The sequence below is a fragment of the Lagenorhynchus albirostris genome, chromosome 3 (assembly GCF_949774975.1).
Source record: "Lagenorhynchus albirostris chromosome 3, mLagAlb1.1, whole genome shotgun sequence".
NCBI classification, from domain to species: Eukaryota; Metazoa; Chordata; class Mammalia; order Artiodactyla; family Delphinidae; genus Lagenorhynchus; species Lagenorhynchus albirostris.
The window spans coordinates 90166032-90188758 of NC_083097.1; the positions used below are offsets into that span (position 1 = coordinate 90166032).

Genomic DNA, 22727 nt, shown 5'->3' on the forward strand with positions numbered 1-22727 from the left:
TATGATATCACTTGTATGTGAAATCTAAAAAATACAACAAACTGGTGAATATAACAAAAAAGGAGCAGACTCACAGATACAGAGAACAAACTAGTGGTTACCAGTGCGGAGGGGGCAATATAGGGGTGGGAGAGTAGGAGGTACAAACTATTGGGTGTTAAGATAGGCTCAAGGATGTATTGTACAACACAGGGAACATAGCCAATATTTTATAATAACTGTAAATGGAAAGTAACATTTTAAAATTGTATAAAAAATAAAAGAACAAGAAAAAATACCTTATGTATCAACACCAACCATAAATTAATAAAAGAAAATTGAAAACCTATGGGAGAAATAAAAACAAGACACTGGGGTGAAGCACAACTCCCGTTGTAAAAAGGCAGTAAAATTAAGTCATAGAATGTTTTCTAAGACTATAAATATATAGATTTCACATAAGGGGAAGATGAACAACAAAGACTGGAAGACTCTCAGCAGCTTTATGGGGATATGAAACTTGAATTGCACATAGGAAAAATGGGATCTGGGTAGATTTGCCTGGGGGAGCATTCCAAGGGAGTGAGGGGAAATATACAAATGGAAGAAGAGCCAACAATGGAAACAAGTAAGCAATTAAAGAGACAAAGACTCCGCACACTAATTGCTTTGGACTGAAAGTTTGTGCCCTCCCAAATTTCATATGTTGAAATCCCCAATGGGATAGAATTTGGAGATGGGACCTATGAGAGGTAGTTAGGTCATAAGGGCAGAGCCCTCGTGAATGGGATGTATTCTTTTATAAAAGAGACTACACAGAGCAACCTTGTGCTTTCTGCCATGTAAAAACACAGTGAGAACCCAGTTGGCTATGAGCCAGGAAGCAGGCCCTCACAAGACACTGAATCTGCCAGCAGCTTGATCTTGGACTTCCTAGCTTCCAGAATTATGAGAAATAAATGTTTGTTGTTTAAGCTACTCAGTCTTTATGGCATTGTTACAGCAGCCCAAACTAATATTCTAATCAAACATGTTTGATTTGACCTGAAGGGTATTTTAATAATCAGGAAATTTCACATAGAAATTCATATTTTCAGTTTCTCTTAGAAGCAGAAGTTCTGTCAACACTGCTCTAAGGATTCCCTACATCACAAAAGCTGGTAAGTCTGACCTTCTAGATAATGCATGCCTTCCCCAATCTACCTCATTCTCTAGAATTCTCTAATGTTTCCCCATGCTGGCCTGCTTTACAGGTTTATGTTATTTTTCTAGGCCTGTAGGCATTAATTTGTTGAGTTTGCAGCTCCTGGATATAGAGTCATATAAGCCACAGTGAAGGGAATAAGAACAAAGGACAATTAGGAAATAAGTGAAGAGTGGGTACTTTCGGTGTTTAATAACAATTTAAATGTAACTAACTATTTTATGAAACCTAAGTTAAAGACTCTTGAAATAAGCATGGGAAATTATGTAGGGTATATACAAAATAAGGTATCCCCAAATCTGGAAGCTTTTATACTCCCTAATCTTATAAAATGAATTTCATATTAAAGCAAGAAGAAAATAATGTCTGCTTTACTCAATAAACTATGTCCCTGTAGCCACATCATTTGATTCAACGTGAGAATAAAGAAGCCAGTAATGAAACTGATTTTAAAAAAATAGGCTGATCATCTCAGTGCACAGAGTTTGTGCATGATATATCGAGATCATATGACTTGCTAAGCCATGTGTGGCTCAGAATCTACCTCAGCCGTTTTCATAAGGGAGCCTTGATATTAAAAAAAAAAAAAAAATCGGGCTTCCCTGGTGGCGCAGTGGTTGGGAGTCCGCCTGCCGATGCAGAGGACACGGGTTCATGCCCCGGTCTGGGAGGATCCCACATGCTGCAGAGCGGTTGGGCCTGTGAGCCATGGCCGCTGAGCCTGCGCATCTGGAGCCTGTGCTCCGCAGCGGGAGAGGCCACAACAGTGAGAGGCCCGCGTACAGCAAAAAAAAAAAAAAAATCATTTTTCCAATTCCAGTTCTGGGAATAATGGAGTTAGTTAACTCCCCTCCCAAAGGTGACAATCATAAACTCTGGACAACTATTTAAAGGCACTAGAGAGCAACCAACAGTGGGCAAACTGAAGAGAGCTCAACTCTTGAAAGAAAAGGAATGCAAGAGGGTGACAGAAACATTATGTGACTTCTCTTGAGGGCATACTCCAGTCTTCCCAGATTCAGAATGGCTAATACTCAGGCACAAGCCTTTAGGTGTTTTAGGTGTCAGAGGATGGTGTTTGAGGCTCCAGAGTGACTGGAAAATAACAGAAAATCTCAGGAATCTGGGTACCATAAAGGAAGCCAGAAAATCTGTGCATAAACCTCCCTCCACTCCTTGGATGGTCTGTGAACTGTATTCATGTGGAAGAGACTCTAATGAGCAGAGGGCTGCAAGGCTGAAGAGCTAAGCAGAAATATAAGCTGGTGACCACTGCAGGAAAGAGAGTTTAGAATTTACATACTGCTAAGTCTGAGGAGCTTGGCCAAAACTGTTAGCTGGCCATTAAATTCCAAAAGACGCACATTAGTAGTGAAGAATACGTTCCAGGACTAAAGAATTTTCCCTTAAGACTACAGGCTAAACTGAAACAGTCCCTCCTAATAGTGAAAACAAAACCTCCACAAGCTCACGGTGATCAGTCAACAACTAAATTGCTAGCAATAACAAAAATAAAGACTCTTCACAGGAAGTTTCCAGAATCCAGACTCTCTTCAGTGGTCTTCCATTTTACATGAAGTGATATGATACTAAGGAGACTTTGCTATGTTGAAAAGGCATATTATAATACCTTAAACAACCACCAAATCATATAAAAGTGTGAGCCAAAAAAGGCCAATAGATGATATAAAACGGAATAATAAAACATATTTCATTAGCCCAAAATAAGACAGGAAAGGAAGTACAGAGGGGGAGGGCAAGATGCAACATGTAAGAAACAAATAGAAAAGTAGTAGCTCTAAATGCAACTATAACAATTTTTACATTAAATTGAAAGGGATGAAAGATTCCAATTAAAAGACAAAGAATGTTGAACTAGAATTTTTTTAAATGACCTAACCGTATGTTGTATACAAAAGATATGTTTTAAGTTGAAAAACAGGAAGGTGACAGGAAAAGAGTAGGAAAAATACAGAAATATATATATCATGAAAAAGCCAAGCAGTAAAAAATGATGTGGAAATATTAATATCCAACAATGTAGATTTTCTACATATCTACATATTTTCCAAGACATATCTTGGGAAAAAATGAGTTTTAAAATCAATGTTTGGAGTTTCCACCTAAAAAAGCTTAAAAAAAAAAAAGGAGACAAAGTAAATAAAAGGGAAGAAAAATAAAAGAGAAAATAGATAATAATCTAAGAAAAACAAACAAAAAACCCAACAACTAAGGGATTATGAAACCAAATAGTCACAATAAGTACTTTGAAAGATAAAGGGTTGGCTAGGGTACAATCTCTATGTAAACTTGGAGATAGCAGACTCACTGCCCCATCATGGCGCTGAAAAGGCCACTTGGGGAGCTGAAACCTCCAGATAAATGGTGCTGTGAAAATGCAAGGATTTCTAGACATATAAATAGTTCTTCCACTGTGCAGAGAACTTTGACCACTTTTCTAAATCCTTCTAAGTTGGTCAAAACACAAGATATGGAATGGTGTGATCTGTTTACAAATCTTCCTTCACCTGTTTTACAGGGATATACATTTTATTTCCGGAATAAATTTACTTATTATATCCCACTTAGTTTCCTCCAGACAAAGTGACATTCTTCCCATAGTTTCTAGGGTGTCGTATGCACAAATAGTTGTGATAAGTGATTCCAAACACCTTTTACTTGCTTACAATGGAACAGAAGAGAAAAATATCTGCCTTCTGTTGTACTATGCTGCCTCAAATAAAAATGCTAAAGAAGCACTTGAGCTAAAAATAAATCATTATCTAAAGCATTAAACTCTTTGACAAGGCAAAATATTGACATCTAATCTATTAATTAGCTTCTGTTTGTAAAGGTATTGCAAGAGAAAAGTAGAATGTAAATACTAATTAGTCTTGTTATAATTATCATTGTACTTCTTTATCCTTGTGATAATGTTATATAACCCTTAAGAGGGAATTATGAGGACATTTGAAGTATAATCAAGGATAAAAACTTTTGAGTGCCTACATTACAAAGTATAGGATACTTTATAGGATTTTATTATAGGATAACTTATCATGAGAGAAATTTATTTCAGGCAGGTGTAGCCTTAGGATGAATGCAGCATAAGGGTTCTCATGGTGGACACAATTTAAGGAAAGAAAGACTTTCCAGATCCCAAATAGCCCCACGTGACTTGGCTATGTTCCTGGAATTTCCTCTTTTAAAAATTCATTCTGTAGGGTCAATAGCTTTGGGGCCTTCAAGAGACCTCCATGAAATTTTCAGTAACTGTTGGAAGAAAACCCTATAAGACATTGTAAACTAACATCTCAAAACTCGCTGGTTGGAGCCAGCAAAAGTATACAAGAGGTGGTTGTGAAAAATGAGCACCATCAGAAGTAGGAAAGAACACTACCACATTTAACCAATTTGCTCAATCTGCATGGAGACTGTTGGAGGGAAGTAAAGTGTTGGGTTTTCTTTTGCTTTTGTTTCTGTTTTTTTTTTTTTTTTTTTTTTGCGGTACGCAGGCCTCTCACTGTTGTGGCCCCTCCCGTTGCGGAACACAGGCTCCGGGCGCGCAGGCTCAGCGGCCATGGCTCACGGGCCCAGCCGCTCCGCGGCATGTGGGATCTTCCCGGACCGGGGCACGAACCCGTGTACCCTACATCGGCAGGCGGACTCTCAACCACTGCGCCACCAGGGAAGCCCTAAAGTGTTGTTTAATTCAGTTTTGTTTTTAAAAGAGCTGTACTGAATCATTCTACAGCTAGTAGATTAATCTGAGAGCCTAAAGTATAAAGAGTGTATGCAATATAAAGGGAACTTTAGAATTGAAATCACTACCAAAATAGGAATTTGCCTTGCTTATAGCTTGAAATCGTATGATAACAGCAAAGAGATGACTACCACAGAAGTGCACAATGTTACCGTTACTGCTGGGATGGCAAACATCATAAGTATAAACACATTAAACAGGTGCTAGGATGTAAATTATTTCTAATATTTTTGTCTGTGTGTGTGTGTATTATTTTGTTTTTACTATAAACTCCCTATGGAGTGTGTACATGTATGATTTTTAAACAAATTAAATACATGCAAATATCTACATTAAAGCAAAATACCTAAAATTAAAGACCAATTTCAACAGTCTCACCTTTTAGAATTATAAGAATTCAAAAATATCAGATCGTTTCATAAATACTATCCTTATTGTTATTCCAATCCTACTGAATGAATTGATCAAATGTTGCCCTCATCAGGCAAGAAATGGTTTACCCCAGCAAATTTCTGCACTTGCCAGGGGCTGAAACTATGGCCAAATAATACAGCTGTAGACGCAAACTGAAATTCCAGTCAGTGATTGGGAAGCCTAGGTCCCAGCGATGAAATGTTCAACAGGCATTGGGTATAAACCTACATCATTTTCAAGACCAGTTTTAAATCTTGAAAAGGAGATAAAAGGAGTCGAAGAAATGTCAGTTTAATTCAGTTGTCACCTTCAGACCATAATCTGTTCCCTTTAAAAAGTAAATTGGCTTTACTATTCCTCTGGTTAAAACTTTCCAGTGACTTCTTTTTCTGCCAGAATAAAACTAGAATTCCTTATCTGGACTTACAGCCCTGTAAGATCTGGCCTCAGAGACAACTCCACCTCTTCCCACTGTCCTCTAACAGTGAGCCACACTGACCACCTTTAGTTATCACACCTGGTGAGTCCTTTACTTTCCCTGGGCTTTGCTCTCACTGTTCCCTCTGTCTACACACCCTTTCACCCTACACACTCCTTCCCCAAGAGGTCTCCACCCAAAATCACTCCTTCAAAGGGATCCTTCCTGGCTACCTAAAGTGGAATCCTCCAATTCCCTTCAATTTTATCACCCAGTTAATTTCACCCACGGGATTTAAAACAGTCTGTAATTACCTCATTTGCTTACTGATTTATCTGTTCTCTATTTTGGATGATACACTCTATGAAGGTGGGCAGCATATTTATCTGGTTCTCCACTATGTCTCCAGGGCTTAGCACAGTGCTTGGCCTACAGACAGATTTCAGCTGTTTCGCTTTCCACTATTTTTACCATTATTGCAAAGCTTTACAAAAGCCGATTCCACAGCTAGACTGTCCTTGTCCCAAATGTCAATTTTTTTTCTTCTTTTTTGAATCAGGTGGGAACACTAGTGAAAGATTTTGGAAATATTTTGAAGGTAAAGACTATCTTGTCTGATAGATTAAGCATGGAATCTGACTGAAATAGAGATAGAGATGATTTCAAGGTCTGACTCAATAGAAGGATAAATTTTCTATTCACTGAGAAAATAATGGAATGAGCAGTTTGGGGTCAGAGGGAGATCAGTTCAATTTTGGATATGTTAAAATTGAGGAGCTTATCAGCCCATCTAAATGAAAACACAGTGTAGATGGCTGTACACCTGAGTACAGAATTCAAGGGAAAAATTAGGCTCCGAAGGGACCAAGAGACCAACATAAAAATGTTTATCATTATGAACCTCAGTAACTTAAATTAATTGAATGATTTATTTTACTTTTTATCCATATGCTTCATCTATATGCCTAGTTTACTCAGGTTTGACTAGGTTGAAATTCTATGGGATAAATTTGGCCAAGATATTTGTTCTTCTCCGTAAGCCCATTCTTCTAGCTCTGCATTTCAAAAATACACACAGGCCCCAAAATTTGCTGCTGAATGCACAGCAAATGTTTCTCTTTCACCTTATCTTCTGCTTTAAAAATACTAATCTGTGTGACTGTCAAACTACTGACTATTAAATGGAGTTGTACAACTTTTTAAAGAGGAAGATGATACACTTAACTCCTGAGTATGCAAGGAATTAACCGTTAAAATTGTATAAGAACATGGGATAATTGATCCTTTATACGTGTCTATTGTTCCTTTCTTCTCCCTATTTGTTGTTTCCAAGTCATACACTGCATTCCTTGGAATATCTTGCCAGTTTACAAGCCTAAATCTACCAGGCAATTTGTAAGCCTGAAACAGGGTGCATGTGTTCAGCTATAAATGAAAATAGCTATTTGTCTGTCTTTAGATAGAATAGGTACTTTAGATAATGCTATTTTAATCATCTAAATTCAAAAAAATTTTATCTAAAATAATTGTAGATTTTTTGCACTGGTTTTCATCTTATAATGTGGACATTCTACTATCCTCTGTTAAAATTCTCCTTCGAGATACAGAGCTATAGAAGGCCAATCAGAAAAAATAAATATGGAGGACACATTTTAATATAGCTTCTTGCGCAGGGGAAAGTGGTTCCTTGTAAACTTAAAATGCTGGACTTTCAAAGACAGATGCTGATGCTGGGGTAGGGCAAAGCCTAGCTGTATCATCGAAGATAATCAGAAAATTGCCACATAAATATGACTAGGCATTCATTTTCATTCAATAATTCCTAAAGATTTAGCTCTAGAAAGTTACAAATTTTAGTCACATCCTGTCCATGTACCCTTAAAAGGGAGTCTATTTCAACTATTAGAATGTTGCTACCTCTCTACGAAATTATAGGAGTTTTTCAAATATGGAAGAAACAATAGGTCTGCAGTACCCCCAGATGTTCTCAAACAGGCACGCTGAGATCCACATAATTATAGAAAATTAAACCATTCTCCTTTTGTTAGTCCACTCACATGTCTACCAGAATTTAAGCAGGGGGAGGGGGGAGCGATAAGGAGGAAAGGAAAAATGAGAGATGAAGGGATCTGGCTGGTGCGACAATGCTACCTACTTCCCTGACCAAATCAGACTTGAGTTTCCTTACCATTAAAACAGAAAACGTTTATTGCTCTGGGCTAGTTTCATCCTCAGTGACTCCCTAATAGTAACCCGTTTTCTACCAAGACAGTGCCAGCCATAGTAATCGTTTGTGGTCCCAGTTATACAAAAAGACTAGAAGTGCACTTTCTATCACACATTACAGACACCAGTGGGTGTTAAACTAACCTATTTTTTTTCCACCAACCTGATACTGCTGTGGTGGCAGTAATGGTTTTTTGTTTTGTTTCGTTTTTGGTGCCTGCCCGTTCTCCCTCAGATTGTTTTCTAGTTATTTTAAAAATCTACTTGAACTTGAAAATAATAATATATTTTATGATTAATCTTACCTCTCCTCATTTTAGTCTCCAATTGAATCTAAATGCAAGTGGGCTGAGAAAAGAGTACTGAAGGTGGCCATCCACACACTGGAGGGAAAATATGCCTATTATCCCACTGTTGTAAATCACCAAAACAGGCAAATAGGATCATTCAAGTCCTAAAGGGAATTTCAGGCGTCTGAATTGCCCACATTGACGGTCTACATCAATCAAATTTACTGCCCTCTTGTCCAATTCCCATTCATGCGGTACCATATAGCCACATGAAAGGGGAACGGCTTTCTGACAGTGAGGTTTGCTTGGCAACAGAGTGTACGAATACTGAATAATTTCTGTTTCTGATGACTGTAAACCCTATTGACTCAGTTAGATTAGATGCATCCCTAACTATAGAAAGAAAGAAAATGCCTTCTTGAGAACTCTTTTAGTGCTTCTGTTTATTTAAGTATATTCTTTCCTAAATACAGAGTGTTCTGTCTACATATCCTCCCCCAAAACAATTATATGCTTCTTTCTCATATCTTCCAGCCAAATTACCATGACTTGGGGCCTATCACTTTATCATACTCCTGAACATATCTGACCTAGTGGCAATACAGCTCTGAAATACAAGGCTAAAGTGACTGCTTCTTGAGCCAGGAGTGAAAGAATTGACAGTAATAGTACTACTCATCAGTCCTATCTGGACTCATGTGTAATATCGATGGGTATTCTAGCATCAAGAATTTAGAGATTTTCGTAACATGGGGATTATTAATAGAGTAGTATATGGAATGGAACAGGAGACGGGGAAGGGAACTTGTGCATTACTTTATTCGAGGTTTTCTTTTATATGCATGCACCTGTCACATCCTCTCCCTGCTGGATATCAGGATGTTTACCATGTGGTTGATTCTTTGGCCAGCTGTGTTTAGAACTGTGTGTGACAGCAAAGTGCTCTGTGATGACTGCGGACAGCTAGATGAATATAGAAATGTTGGTAGCTTTTCTAAAATGAAGCAGAGGCTCTTGCCGGTAGATTTAAGAAGGCTGGGCCTTCTCAGTTGTTTTGGTTTTTGCCAACTACTCCTGCTGCCACTTCCACTGCTCCCTACCGCCTCTATCACCACTGCTGTGATACAGTGATATGCTGAAAATAAACCTGAAAGGACTCAACTCACACTTGACTAAAATGCCTCAGAGGTCAACATGCAGATATTAACAGAGAGGTGCTGGCCCAGGTTCCCGGCAGGGGTTAATGACCCTGCCTAAGCCCATGGGCTGTATCACTCCCCAGAATCCTCTCTCACAACCAGATACGGTTCTGTCAGGTAAGTTGTCTGAGTGCCAAATGGAATTCACTGTTTATTGTCCTTCTTCCTATATTTTATCTATGGACAGAAGAAGGTGAACATTACAGGAATACGACCCATAGGCATCTGAGAATTCGTGAGGATGAGTATGTCAACTTTTGTTTAAATGCTTGGCCTTTAGAGAGGGACTTCTGAGAAATCACCACTGGCTGCAACACATGCTTTTTATACCCCAGCAGGAAAAGAAGCTAGAGAAAGCATTATATGTGACTTTTTTTTTTTTTTTTTGCTATAATTCACTTATTACAAGCTTTCCTCGCTAGATATCAGTATGCTGATAGGTGGTAGATTTGTCAGCCAGCTGTGCTTAGACTTCTGTGTGACAATACTGGTTTGCTTGGATAAATGGCTTAGTAAAATTACAAGGTTAAAGATAGGCTTTTTCCTTTGAATAGCTTGATGTAGGAAAAAAGAAAACAGAAAGAGGACCAATCAACATTAGTTCTAACTCGACAAGACTCAGGTTAGTGAACTATTGTGAAGAGCCAAGACTTTAGTGACACATCACTTCAGCTATGATAGATGCTCAGCAATTACTGATCTTATATTGCAGTGAGAGTTGGCGTTGAAAGTGGAAGCCGTTCAGAATGATAAATGGATATGACAATTTATTCAAGATATAAGGCGTGATTAGTGTTGGATAGAGATGCACCCTTTTAAGGAGGAGATGGAAGATGAGGGAAAGAAAAAAAACAAGTGAAAAGGGAATTTATAATGTGAAAAGTTTGGGGAAGAAAAAAAATAGGCAGCACACACCGAATTTATAAACAAATGCAGAAATTCTAGAAATGTAGCAGCAATGTAGTTTGGAGTTAATGAAGACATGCATGAAACAGATTTATCACACAATTCTCATACATTCATGGCACCATCTCTCATTCTCCTGACTGGGTCTTTCCTCATGCCCTCCTCTGGTCACTGCTATCCTCCACCAGGTTCCATACTATAGAACATCCAGGGCCTGTTTGGAGGACATTTTGAACCTGCTCTGTGGCCTCTGATTTCACTGCAGTCCTTGGCATGAACATTTTCACATAGTCAGGTTAACTTGTTTGGTCTGAGTTTTACTTTCTCAAATAAAAATGGAGGACATGAAGTACTGGACCTAAAGATGTTATGGGAAGAAATTAATCTCCTAAATGTTTATCTTTGTCCTTTGTTTGTTGGATAAACTCATAGAAGAGACACACTGTGCCATTGCTAATGATATAAATACAGCATTAACAAATCTTATCTTTTAAAAAGAATGGAAAGAGTGGTGAAATTTTAAAAAGGCCTATAAGCCTATGAAATAACCAGAAAGACCATTAAGATATGTTTCTAAGTGATAATCTAACTTCATAATTTCTTGGTATTTTGATACATGCATATATTTCATTAGAGGTTAGAAATTCATTTCTGTCATGTGTACATAGATATACATATATTATATACAGAATACAGTATTACTGCCCTTCCTGACCAATGGATCTTGTCTACAAACTTAGAAAGTTTCATGCATTGGTTTGGCACTTAACTTTTTGTTGTTGTTGTTAGGTAGATACTGCAAGGTCTTTGGAAGTATGCATCATATATAAAAAACTGCAATCCTTTTGTCATCTGCATTTATATTTTTTGTGTAGTGAGCAGAAAGTGCTGCTCAGAGATACTCAAAGAGGGATATTCTATCACTGTCTAGGTAGATTATTTTGGAAATTCTCCCTTGTCCATCCTTGAAATCAACATCTCCATAGACTTAAAAATTTTTTAAAGCATTACTATGTACTAATTAGTTATCAGAACTGTCCATGACTTTTTCTCAAGTTGTTATAAATTGTAGATTTTCTCCAACCTCTCTGGCTATATCTAAGGTTTGGTTTGTTGTTTATTTTGCTATCATTCTCTTCCTTCCAGATATTAAACAGTGGTGTTCCTCAAAATTCCACCCCAGGTCTGCCTCTCATCTCACTTGATGTTCTTTACCAAGGCAGTGTTGCTTGTGCCCATGACATTAGTCACCACCTTCATTCAGTGACTCAGCCCAGACTGTGTCCCTGAATAACAGTACTGTGAAACTCACTTTCTATTTGACTCCTCCACTTGAAACTCTCAAAAGCACTACTTCAAATTCAGCATCTTTCCCTAACCCCAACCACACTCTACTCTCCCCCATCACCCCTTGTCTCAGTGAATCGCACCACTATTGGACTAGTTGCTCAATCTGGAAAAGACATTTTCCTCTCCGCACCTCCTGTCATTCTATCTAATCATCATCAAATTCTATTGCTTTTTCTTCCAAATCTTATGCAAATCCATCTGCCTCCTTTCCATCTGTATTGCCACCAACCTAGTGCACGCTGTATTACAATAGCATCCTACGCACTTCCCCAACATAACAAAGCCAACAATGACAACAATGAAAATGACTATGATACACAGTAATAAAACTAATATATTTATCATACTGATCAATAACATATCAGTATATGTATTATATTACATTTATAGTTATACCACCATATATTTATTAATACAATAATAATAAACATTTTTGTGCTTACCCTGTGCCAGATACTACAGTAAGCACTTTTAGTTGACTACCTCATTGATTTCTCTTAAGTACCAACAAGAAAGGTGCTATCATTACCCCATTTTATAGACAAAAACATTCAGATTTAGAGAAGTTAAGTGACTTGCCCAAGGTACATCACATCTACGGTCATGTCACAACCTCAAACACATGCACACACACACACCACTCCTCACTCCTTACTCTACCATATAACACATATTCAGTGCCTTCTTATGGCTTCTAAGATAAAGCTGAAAACCATGACCAGCTCTTCAGCTTCATCCTCTTGTGGTCTCAGTGACCCAGCTACAGAACTGTTCGTTTAGTTCCTTAAATGCTCCATGATCCATTTCACCAGGGGGGTGGCTTTGCACATCCTGTGCCCTTCTGCTTAGTATTTGTTATTCAATAATTATTAAATGTCTAATATAGGTCAGGTACTACTAAATTGTACTGAATAACTGAAAATACAAAAAACATAGAAAATTGTGGGTGCAAAGTCCCAAATGTCTTTATGGTGGAAAACCAATATGCTAGAGACACAATCAGTCATTCTGAACAAGAAACCATCAATTACACTCTAAGCATAGTTTGTCTTTGTCTTCCTAGTGCCTAACACAGTGCCTGCACACAGAGATGTATAGTTAATGCTTACTGAAGGAATATGCAACCTGTATCAGGAGTTCTGTTTTCTCCCTACCATTTAAATCCGTAACGAGAGCCCAGGAAAGACTGGGTTAGTTGGGGAGCGACATTTGCTCTGACAGGTGGACAGAAAGCACCTGCCCTGGGTACTAAGGTTTTCAAAGATTCATATGCCCGATCAAGTACTTAATCCTATCAAGGAGACATTTAGAAACTGGGGAAGATTAAGCTTCATTAAATATGACTTCATATTTTCTGAGAATCTAGAGAGTGGGAAGACTACTCCAATTTGATTAACGTCATATCCAAGTTTAAATTCTAATTAAAGCAGGTAATAAACACTTGTCAACCACTGCAAAAGCATTTCATCACAAGATAAACAACATTGCCCTTTTCTTTTTTTTTTTTTTTTGCGGTACGCGGGCCTCTCACTGTTGTGGCCTCTCCCGTTGCGGAGCACAGGCTCCGGACGCGCAAGCTCAGCGGCCATGGCTCACGGACCCAGCCGCTCCGCAGCATGTGGGATCTTCCCGGACCGGGGCACGAACCCATGTCCCCTGCATCGGCAGGCGGACTCTCAACCACTGCGCCACCAAGGAAGCCCACCCTTTTCTTTGAAAGACCAAAGTGCACATAAAAAACAAAACCCAAAAAAACAGATTTTGTTTTTGTTTTCTGTTGCACAACTTTTGTCTTCTCATAGGGCTGTCATTTGAATCTAATTGATCTGTATTTGAAACATATCAATAGAATGTTTTTACATCTCATCCAATTCATTTTAATACCTGTGCCATTTTTAAGATTCTGCATTACATCATGTTACTGTGAATGGAGAACTCCTGGGGTTGATGATCGTATTGAAGCTGGACAGCTGTCTTATAAGCACAAAGCCACTGCAGTGAAAGTGGCAGCTAAAGCTATGGCCCCACTGATAACACCTAGAATTCCTGTTCAGACCAAGGCTCCACTGGAAAGGCAGGAAAGGAGAGGAGACAACCTAAGATAGATGGGGACTGACCTATCTCCTAGGGAAGACTGGAGGTAAACAGAGTCATGTATTGGAAATGGATGTATTTTGCACAGTCCTGTCGCTGGCCATTGGACTTCACTTCCAATACTACTTCACTCTAGAAATTTTAACACTTTAAATGACTGATCTGAGCTGATCATCTAACCAGCATTTTAATAATAAAATATTTCACAAAAGTTCAAAACATAGGGGCCCATCTCTGAAGACCCATTCGTGTTCTCTATTTCTCTTCAGCTGAAAATTATAATCAGCCATGTGAACTATCAAGATTCCAAACTTTACTCTTCCATAATGGGTCTTGATACTGTACCCTCAAAATGCATGTATGACTTGGAACCAGATCTGAATTGTGTTTTAATTCAAAAACTAGAAACAAGAAGGGAAGCAAAACATAACCAAAATGAAATCATTGGGAAACTGTATTTTCTTTTTTAAAGGTTTCTAGCAGTAATTCATAACTTATGTAAATTTTCCACATATTATTTATCACAATTGTGTTAATAAATATTATATTATGAAGAAAATCAATATTTTAGAAAATCTACTCAATTATAGAACAAAAGGATAAGAAACTAACATGTCCAGACTCTTTACATACATTCTTTCCTTCTATCCTCAGGACAAACCTAAGAGGAATGTACAACTTTTACATTTTTATAGAAGCCTAAGGCTCAAAGAAGTTAAGTAACTTACTCTAAATCAATCAGAAAAAAAGCTATAAGATAAACATTCTTGATATTCTGTAAAGGAGGCATAGACTTTTTTCTTCTGCATGAAACAGAACTAGACAGATATGTTTAAAGCATTTTATTTAAGAATCTTTTGGAGCTCTCCTTTTTTAAACATCTCTCTCCAAATAGATATATTTATATATATTTTTCCTCCATTGACTTTAGCTAAAAATCATACTACTTAATGGAAAGTGCCTCCTCTGACACAGATTCCCTAATATTAGCTAGAGGGATGCAGAGCCCAGAAAAAAGTCAAGTTCTGAAAATCAAGATACAGAAATTGAAAAAAACACTTATAAAAAGTCTTTTCTTTCTTTTTTTTTTTTTTTGCGGTGCTCAGGCCTCTCACTGCTGTGGCCTCTCCCACTGCGGAGCACAGGCTCCGGATGCGCAAGCTCAGCGGCCATGGCTCACGGGCCCAGCCACTCCGCGGCACGTGGGGTCTTCCCGGACCGGGGCACGAACCCGTGTCCCCTGCATCGGCAGGTGGACTCTCAACCACTGCGCCACCAGGGAAGCCCAAAAGTCTTTTCTTATGACTTGAAGATAAGTTTTTTTAACAACTGCTCAAGGCTTTACCATCCCATGAAGTCCCACATGAGGGGAAAGACAGCATAGTAGACTCAGGAGTCAGAATGCGTTTGTTTAAATTCAAACTCTAGCACTTAATGATTATAAATTCTTGGGCAAATTACTTAACCTCTCAGTATTCATATCTACAAAATGGAGATTTTATAGATATATAAAATCTATAAAATGGATAAAACAATCAATCTACATTTAAGGGTAGTACTTAGCATAGTGCCTTGTTTATAAAATGTACTCACATAGGGTGGCAAACAGAATTGTTTGACTATAACACTGGAGATTCATCTTGAATTGCCCGGCAACTTGGAAGCTAGAATTAGGGGTCCTAAGCATCTCCCATGTTGTAAACCCAACTCACCAGGGAGCCCAGTGGCTTCCTAGTACAACCATTAAGACCACTTCCCAAGGGCTCCAAGTCCTGAGCATCTGGCATTTCTAGCATCCCTATCCAGCTGATGCCCACCTACCTCAGGTGACTTGGCAACTGGGCCCAAAATGTTTATTTCTTCCTTGAGAAGGCAGTTTCACCTTTCCATTAGAAGAATGTAGAATAGCAGTCATGCAGTGTCTCTCCCCTCAAAACGCAAATCTAGTGTAATGTCCAGTTGCTTGCCCAGACTCCAGCATCCCTTCCACTGAAACAATGAGAAATGGGGACCATGTGCCTCTTTTTGCTGCTCACTGTTGGTCTTTCCAGTAAAACCTATCTCCCGGGACACTGCGGTATCCACCTTTCCCCACCTCATCTCCATTCAGCAAATGTTAGCTACTCCTAGCTCCACTACCTTGGAATTGGCTCCTTTTATAAAGGAGGATTCATAGGATACACAGTAGCCTTTGGCACGACCACCCTGTTATGAAGTCAGCTATGTAAAATGTCCTGCCTGAATGACTACAGATGTTCTCAGTCAGTTCTCGCTTGTTTCAGCTGGGCTCTTTTCCAGGTGCTGGTCTTATGAATGAAGTCTTCTGGTATAAAATTTGTGAGCAAACTAAGCCTAATCAGAGATAAAGTTTTAAGTTAATATTCTCCTAGTCTTTACATGTGTGCGAATAATTAGTTGTTTGTGAGTTTTTAGGGTTACAAGGCATAAGCTTAGAAAATACACTTACAAGAAACCTCAGAAGCCAAAAAGTATAGATGTAGAAACTGGTTTTTGAAAATTTGATCTTCAGAGTTCTGAATTCTCAGCCTTAAGGTAAATTTAAGATAGTTTTACTGACAAAGAGAGAAAAGGAAAAAACTATGCTTTGAAGTAGAAGTATACTATGCCTCGGCTTTTGGCTGCAGTTTTTATGATATAGTAAAGAAACATAATGATTTTTTTCATTTTTTTAAAAAATGCTGAGGGGCAAGAAGAGCATGCATCCAACAGCATGTCCCACTAAAAAGCAAAACCCCCAAAATGCAATGTACAGAAGCAAAACAATGAATTTTCTTTTGAAAAATTTTGTAAAGGAAAGAGGTCAGATCTGCAAGTCATTCAAAGCAAAATATATATATTTATAAACATATAAAGAAAGAATTCCCATTTTGAGAGAATTTTATAGGCTAAAAACACAAGTGAAGAAAAATATTTGGGGGAAAAAGTGATAGGTCATCAGATATAGTGGATGCTTCAGCAATAAGGAAGATCCTATTTTCTCCTTACTGGTAAATGTTCACATTTTCGCACTGAAATAGGTACACTTTAGTGCTCCATGGCAATAGAGAAACATATTATCTTAAATTTCCTGTCTTCCTACCTCTTAAATGTGCCCCATCTTCTGTAGGAGTCCTTAAATGTTGGCCTTCTTGCTATCTTACACATTGCTTTTTGATGAAAACATAAAATAGAGCTTTCTAGGAATATGTGATAAGGAATTGGTGATATGACCTTATGCAAGAAGACCTTTAAAAGGTGAAAAAGAGCTAAGCATACAGTGGGCTTTAAATTATGTCTTTGTGCTTTATCTATAGGATTCCACCATGCTCAGAAGTTCATTAACTGCATTAATTCCAGTCGGTGGACCTGGACGTGGGAGGAGGTGGAGAAATGACAAAAGGAGCTATAGCTACGGAACTGTTCACTAGATGGAGAATCAAGCAAAAGGAAGAAACAACATTTCCCACAGTTAACGTTTAGTGAGCCAGAGCCATTTTTTCAATGCATTAAAAGTTAAAGTTAGGGCTTCCCTGGTGGTGCAGTGGTTGAGAATCTGCCTGCTAATGCAGGGGACACGGGTTCGAGCCCTGGTCTGGGAGGATCCCACATGGCGCGGAGCAACTGGGCCCATGAGCCACAACTACTGACCCTGCGCGTCTGGAGCCTGTGCTCCGCAACAAGAGAAGCCGCGATAGTGAGAGGCCCGCGCACCACGATGAAGAGTGGCCCCCGCTTGCCACAACTAGAGAAAGCCCTCGCACAGAAACGAAGACCCAACACAGCAAAAATAAATAAATAAATTACTAAAACTCCTACCCCCAACATCTTCTAAAAAAAAAAAAAGTTAAAGTTAAGTCTTAAACATGCTTTTCAACAACTTTTTAAAAAGCAGGTCTATCCCTTACCCCAAACAGACAGTAGAGACTGTTCAACCAGGAGTGACCTAGTCTTTGTCTTGATATCACTGAGCTCTAGCCCTATTCCACTCACATCTGGTGTAGCCAGGGATCAGTTCATCCTTGACTGGAGCTGGCAATATGCACAACTCCAGGGGGCACAGTTCCCATGCTCTACAGTGTGAAGGGTGCAATGTGAAAGTCACCCTGTGCCGCCCCGAGAGACTTTGGCTAGAGGGAAGCTCAGGCTGCTGTGTTGCTGTGGCTCTCATTCAAGCCAGAGACCCTAAGTTTAATTGCTAGAGGCTGTAATGAGCTGTGAAAAAATGGATAAGAAGATAACACTTTTTAAAGATCAGTGATGGATGATTCTCATTTATGTAATGAACTGTAGGCTGAGGAGAAATCTCATATACTAATCCTTCAAATCCTACAGGACTCTGGGTCTTAACCCCACCCCTTGCCTCTCATGCCTCCTTCTCTGACCCTGCATGTTCTCTATCTACCCTTGTCCCCAAACCCTGTGCATATGTCTCCATTGTACTTTCCATTCTCAGTATGTCTCTCCCCTTACTTATATCTTCTCCCTTTCCTTTTGATCTCTTTCATCTTTCTTTCTGCTCCTAACATTTATTTCTCTGTTCTGCTATTTTAAGCATTCCCAATATGTCACTTTATCTCTGTCTCTCTAGGTCCTTCCTTTCTGTGTCCCAGTAGGCATCATTCATCTCCAGCTGCCTTTTTACTGTCTATTCACCCTTTCCCCCACTGTTTCTTTAATCTCCTTTGGTCAATACCCCGTTTCTTTTATTTTTCTAGTTTCTTTCTTTCTATCTTTTCCTTTAACTGACCATGATGAGAAACCAAAGTACAGTGTCCTCTCTGGTCCCAGACTGATTTTTCTTCCGTGTCTGCGGTCCTTGAAAATGTACAGAAGACATTTGGGGATTCAAAAGTGAATCTCAATACTCATAACATGTAAAGCTGGCCTTTCCATTACACCTTGAACATATTGCAATTTTATAGATATTTATAACACACGCTGAAGAACATTTTTATACTATTTATTCCTGCACCACACATGAGACTACTAAAGTGCAGGCTGTGTGATCCTTAATCTCAGCTCTACATATATTCCTCACTGGCTTTAGAATTCTTGAAAAAATGCTTAAACCTATGTCAAAACTCTTCTCAAGCATGTGTCTATTTTTCTCTTGACTACTTGTGTGCACAAAAGGAAAACTTGCCTCCTCGCCTTGTTTTGCCCAGTTATTACCCCTGCACTAAAGTCCACCTTTGGGCAGCAACAGTCCCATGATTTTGGAACTCAGATAATGATTTAGGCAAATGCTGAGGAAGAAAACGTCCCAAATAATTTAGCATCTTCTTCAAGAAATCAGAAAGTAAGCCACAAAATAGATCAAAGAAGTAGTAAGAGACTCATAAACATAAGAACAAAAATACATGAGTTAGAATCCAAAAGCTGGTTCATTGAAAAAATAATATAAAATAGATAAAATACCAAACAAACTACTTAAGAAGGGTAAAAAGGACAAAATGCAAATACACAAAATGAGAATTAGTTAAGGGGAAGGGGATAACCACAGAAACAGAGAAAATAGAAGGAATCTTAAGACGCTATTTTGTTCAATTATGGCCAAAAAATTCAGAAAAATGGAATAAAACATGTAATATTTAAAGAAAGCATAATTTGCTAAAATTGACTTAAAAATAAGGAGAAAGATCTAAAGAGACCGATATTCAGGACTGATACTCCAGATACTTTTATGGCAGGGGCCTCAAACGGTAAGAACGGAATCCAGCTGTACCTGCACGTTATGGCTGAATATAAGCCCTGCCAAGAGCCACATAAAACAGAAGAATTTGACAAAGAGCTACCCTTAGAAGAGATATAAGGTACTAATGGTTTAAGAGGAAATTCTACCAAAGCTTAAAAGAGTAGACAATTCCAAATTATTGAAATTTTAGAACATAGAAAAAGAAAATAAATGGGCATTTCGTATTTGATAAAGATATTTAAAATCAGGGAAAAATATTGAAGGGAGGTAGATCACTCAATAAATATTGCTGGGACAACTGAGTAGCCACATGGATCTATACATCACACTACATACCAGAAAAAATTTCAAATGGACCAATGATTAAAGTGTTCAAAATGAATCCTTAAAAGTACTAGGAGAAATGTGACAACACTTTAATCTTAAAATGAAAAGAACTTTCCTAAAAAGACTTTTAAAAATCCATAAACCATAGTGGAAAATGGAGAGAAAATTTTAAATATACTTATAATTTATTATATTGACATTTTATAGATGCTGGAAGGATACACAGAATTTAATGATAGTGAGAGATGGGGGTAAACTAGGCAAATGTAGGTCACTATGGAAGAGAGGCTTTCACTTTATTAAAACATTGATTTATATTACATAGTAATACCTATTTTAAGCATGAGGAAATACTTTCTGAGAAAGGAATACTTGCTTATGATAAAATATCTAGGAGGTGGTGGAGCCAAGATTTGAATTTAAAAAAAAGAGAAACTGAGTTAACTAATGTGGCACATGATTATATATAATTTATATAACTCCAAAGTGTAATATGTTAGAATAAGTGAACTATTTTGAACAGTGCTTCACTTTACCTTACAGTAAATTGTAGAACTCTCTTCTTCATGGAATCCTGCTTTTTGTTCAAATATTTCATTTGGTGCCATTTTGTCAATGGTTTTTTTCAAAGGAAGAACACAGGTATCAGTGGAAGGGAAGAATAGTTTGGAAAGTATGTTGGCAATTCTCCATCCTATATATTTGGAGAAATTTTCATCCCCTACATTTGATGAAACTTTTGTACTATAACTTGTGAAAGGATCAGTTGGGTCATTTATCTCAGCCTGTTGAAAGAAAAGAAAAAAGAACCAGTTGACATAGAATTAAATGAGAAAAAATGATGTATTATTATTAAAGTTAAAATGTATGTTTATTTTCTTTGACTAATGTTGCTTTCTTCCTATTAAAATAAGCTTTAAAAAGAAATGCAGTTCCCCAAAAGATTTTAAAAATCATAACAAGAATTTTCAATGAAATAAACAGTTAAGCATGAAGGAGATCAGTCTTGAAATTTCAAAAATGTAATGATATAATTTCTATTTTAAATTTGTATACTTCCCACACAAGAATTTCATAAGCGTTGGTAATATTTATTTAATAAGAAATTAAGCAATCAGTTGAAGTAATACAAATGTTTTATTAAGTCAGAATTTCATTTCTCTGTGCATAATCTAAACTTTCTTTGAAGTCAACAGAAAATTTCTATAGCACAAAACTTGAGTAAAGTAAAAAAACAAAAAGGGCTTTATATTTAGGTTTCATTGGAGACGTTCTAGAATTTAGATTTATATTAAATTGAATATGTCCTAATACAGGGAAAAAACCTAACACAAAAATTCCACAATATTTAAGCAATTTTTATTCAGGAAAGAGCAATTTTCTGAATTTTCCTATTTATATTCAATAATGTCCATGACTGATTTTTAATTATATCTTCTTTTGAGACAGCTAGAGGCATGTTTTCCTTGGCTGGCATCAGTAATAATAAATGAAAATGTAAGTTTCAAAATGTCATGTATTATACTTTTTTTTAGTGTTTAGAATATGTTAATATTAAAAACTCTCTCATAAATAAGTTAGGTGCTGCCTCCTATTATTTAAGTTCTTTAAGTTTTATTTAATATTATCCATCTTTGGGCAGCTCATTACCAGTCACTCAGGATTCATTTTAAATGTCTATAGATCCTACGGTAGAAAACAAAGGAATGAAAAACGTTTTTCTGCATATGAATAACTAACCTCTTTAGGATTCCAAGATCAGGATTAGCTCAATGAAATTAATATTTAAAGACTGACTATTGCATTATCTAGACAAAATTACAGTGGAAAAAATGAGAACAATCTTATGATAAAGATTGAAAAAATACCTTTATTTTATTAAAGCAATAAGGAAAATAGCAAAAGACAAAGTAAATACATATGGAATACTGTGAAATGATGAGAAAGAATAACATGCAAAAAACATGTGTAAAAAAATACAGTGAAAATCATGCAAATAGGTAAGCATCAAAAAAAATGAAATGAGTGCTCAAAATAGGCTCAAAGTGCTAGAAAATTAATACTGACATTTAAAAAAGAGAGCTGTATTTTCACTATTTCAGAAAAGGAACTTTATCACTAGCCCTCATTGAAATATATCTATTCTTAAATATTTTTGATTTCAATTATCTCTGGATGTTGAAATCAGTATACAATTATGTTTATACTATTCCCAGTTGTGTATCTTGCTTATTAACTAGGTCAAAATCATGGAAAGAGCATTCAATTTCAAAGAAGAAATTAAATTGTGCCAAGAACACTCAGTAGCTGTTGTGATTTTCAGGACATTATTTAATGTCTCAAAGTCTGAATGTTCATCTGTAAAATGGTAATCACAATACCTGGGCTGTTTATTCTGCTTAGTTTCTCTGGATTAATTTTTTCATAAGAAAAGGTACTTCAAAATCAATAACAACATATAGTTGCACAAACATACTACTATGAGCTCTTCCATTGCTAAGAGAATGATGAATTAATAAATGTGTAAGTGAATGGACCAACATCACATGATTTCTGGTAAAATACATTGTTTCCAGGAGAGCATTACCCTGCATTATAGAATGTTAATGCTCTTTTCGTTTTGTCTCATTTGGCTACGCTTTGCTTTCTTCCCTCCCAGACTGGATAGGTTATATAGATCCAGATGCCAGCTCTCTCAAATAGCAAAATGAAGGCATTGCCACATCTTTCACGATGGTTCCCTGGTTGAAAGCCCAGGTTAATTTTCTGCCCTCAATGACGTCCAAGGCATTCAACTTACGGAAATGTAGCTTCAAATATCGGTCAAAGGCATATTTGCCTTATCAATAAAAGGTTTTGTTT

The 22727-nt window shown here is 37.4% G+C and overlaps 1 protein-coding gene across 1 annotated transcript in view; it reads right to left on the reverse strand.

Annotated features, from left to right (window-relative positions):
• The window catches only part of TMEM232 (transmembrane protein 232), a 230971-nt gene that overhangs the window by 118525 nt on the left and 89719 nt on the right, over positions 1 to 22727 (reverse strand). Inside the window, 2 exon segments of the mRNA XM_060146330.1 lie at positions 20402 to 20490; positions 20492 to 20650. Of these exon segments, the coding sequence (XP_060002313.1) occupies positions 20402 to 20490; positions 20492 to 20650 (248 nt within the window).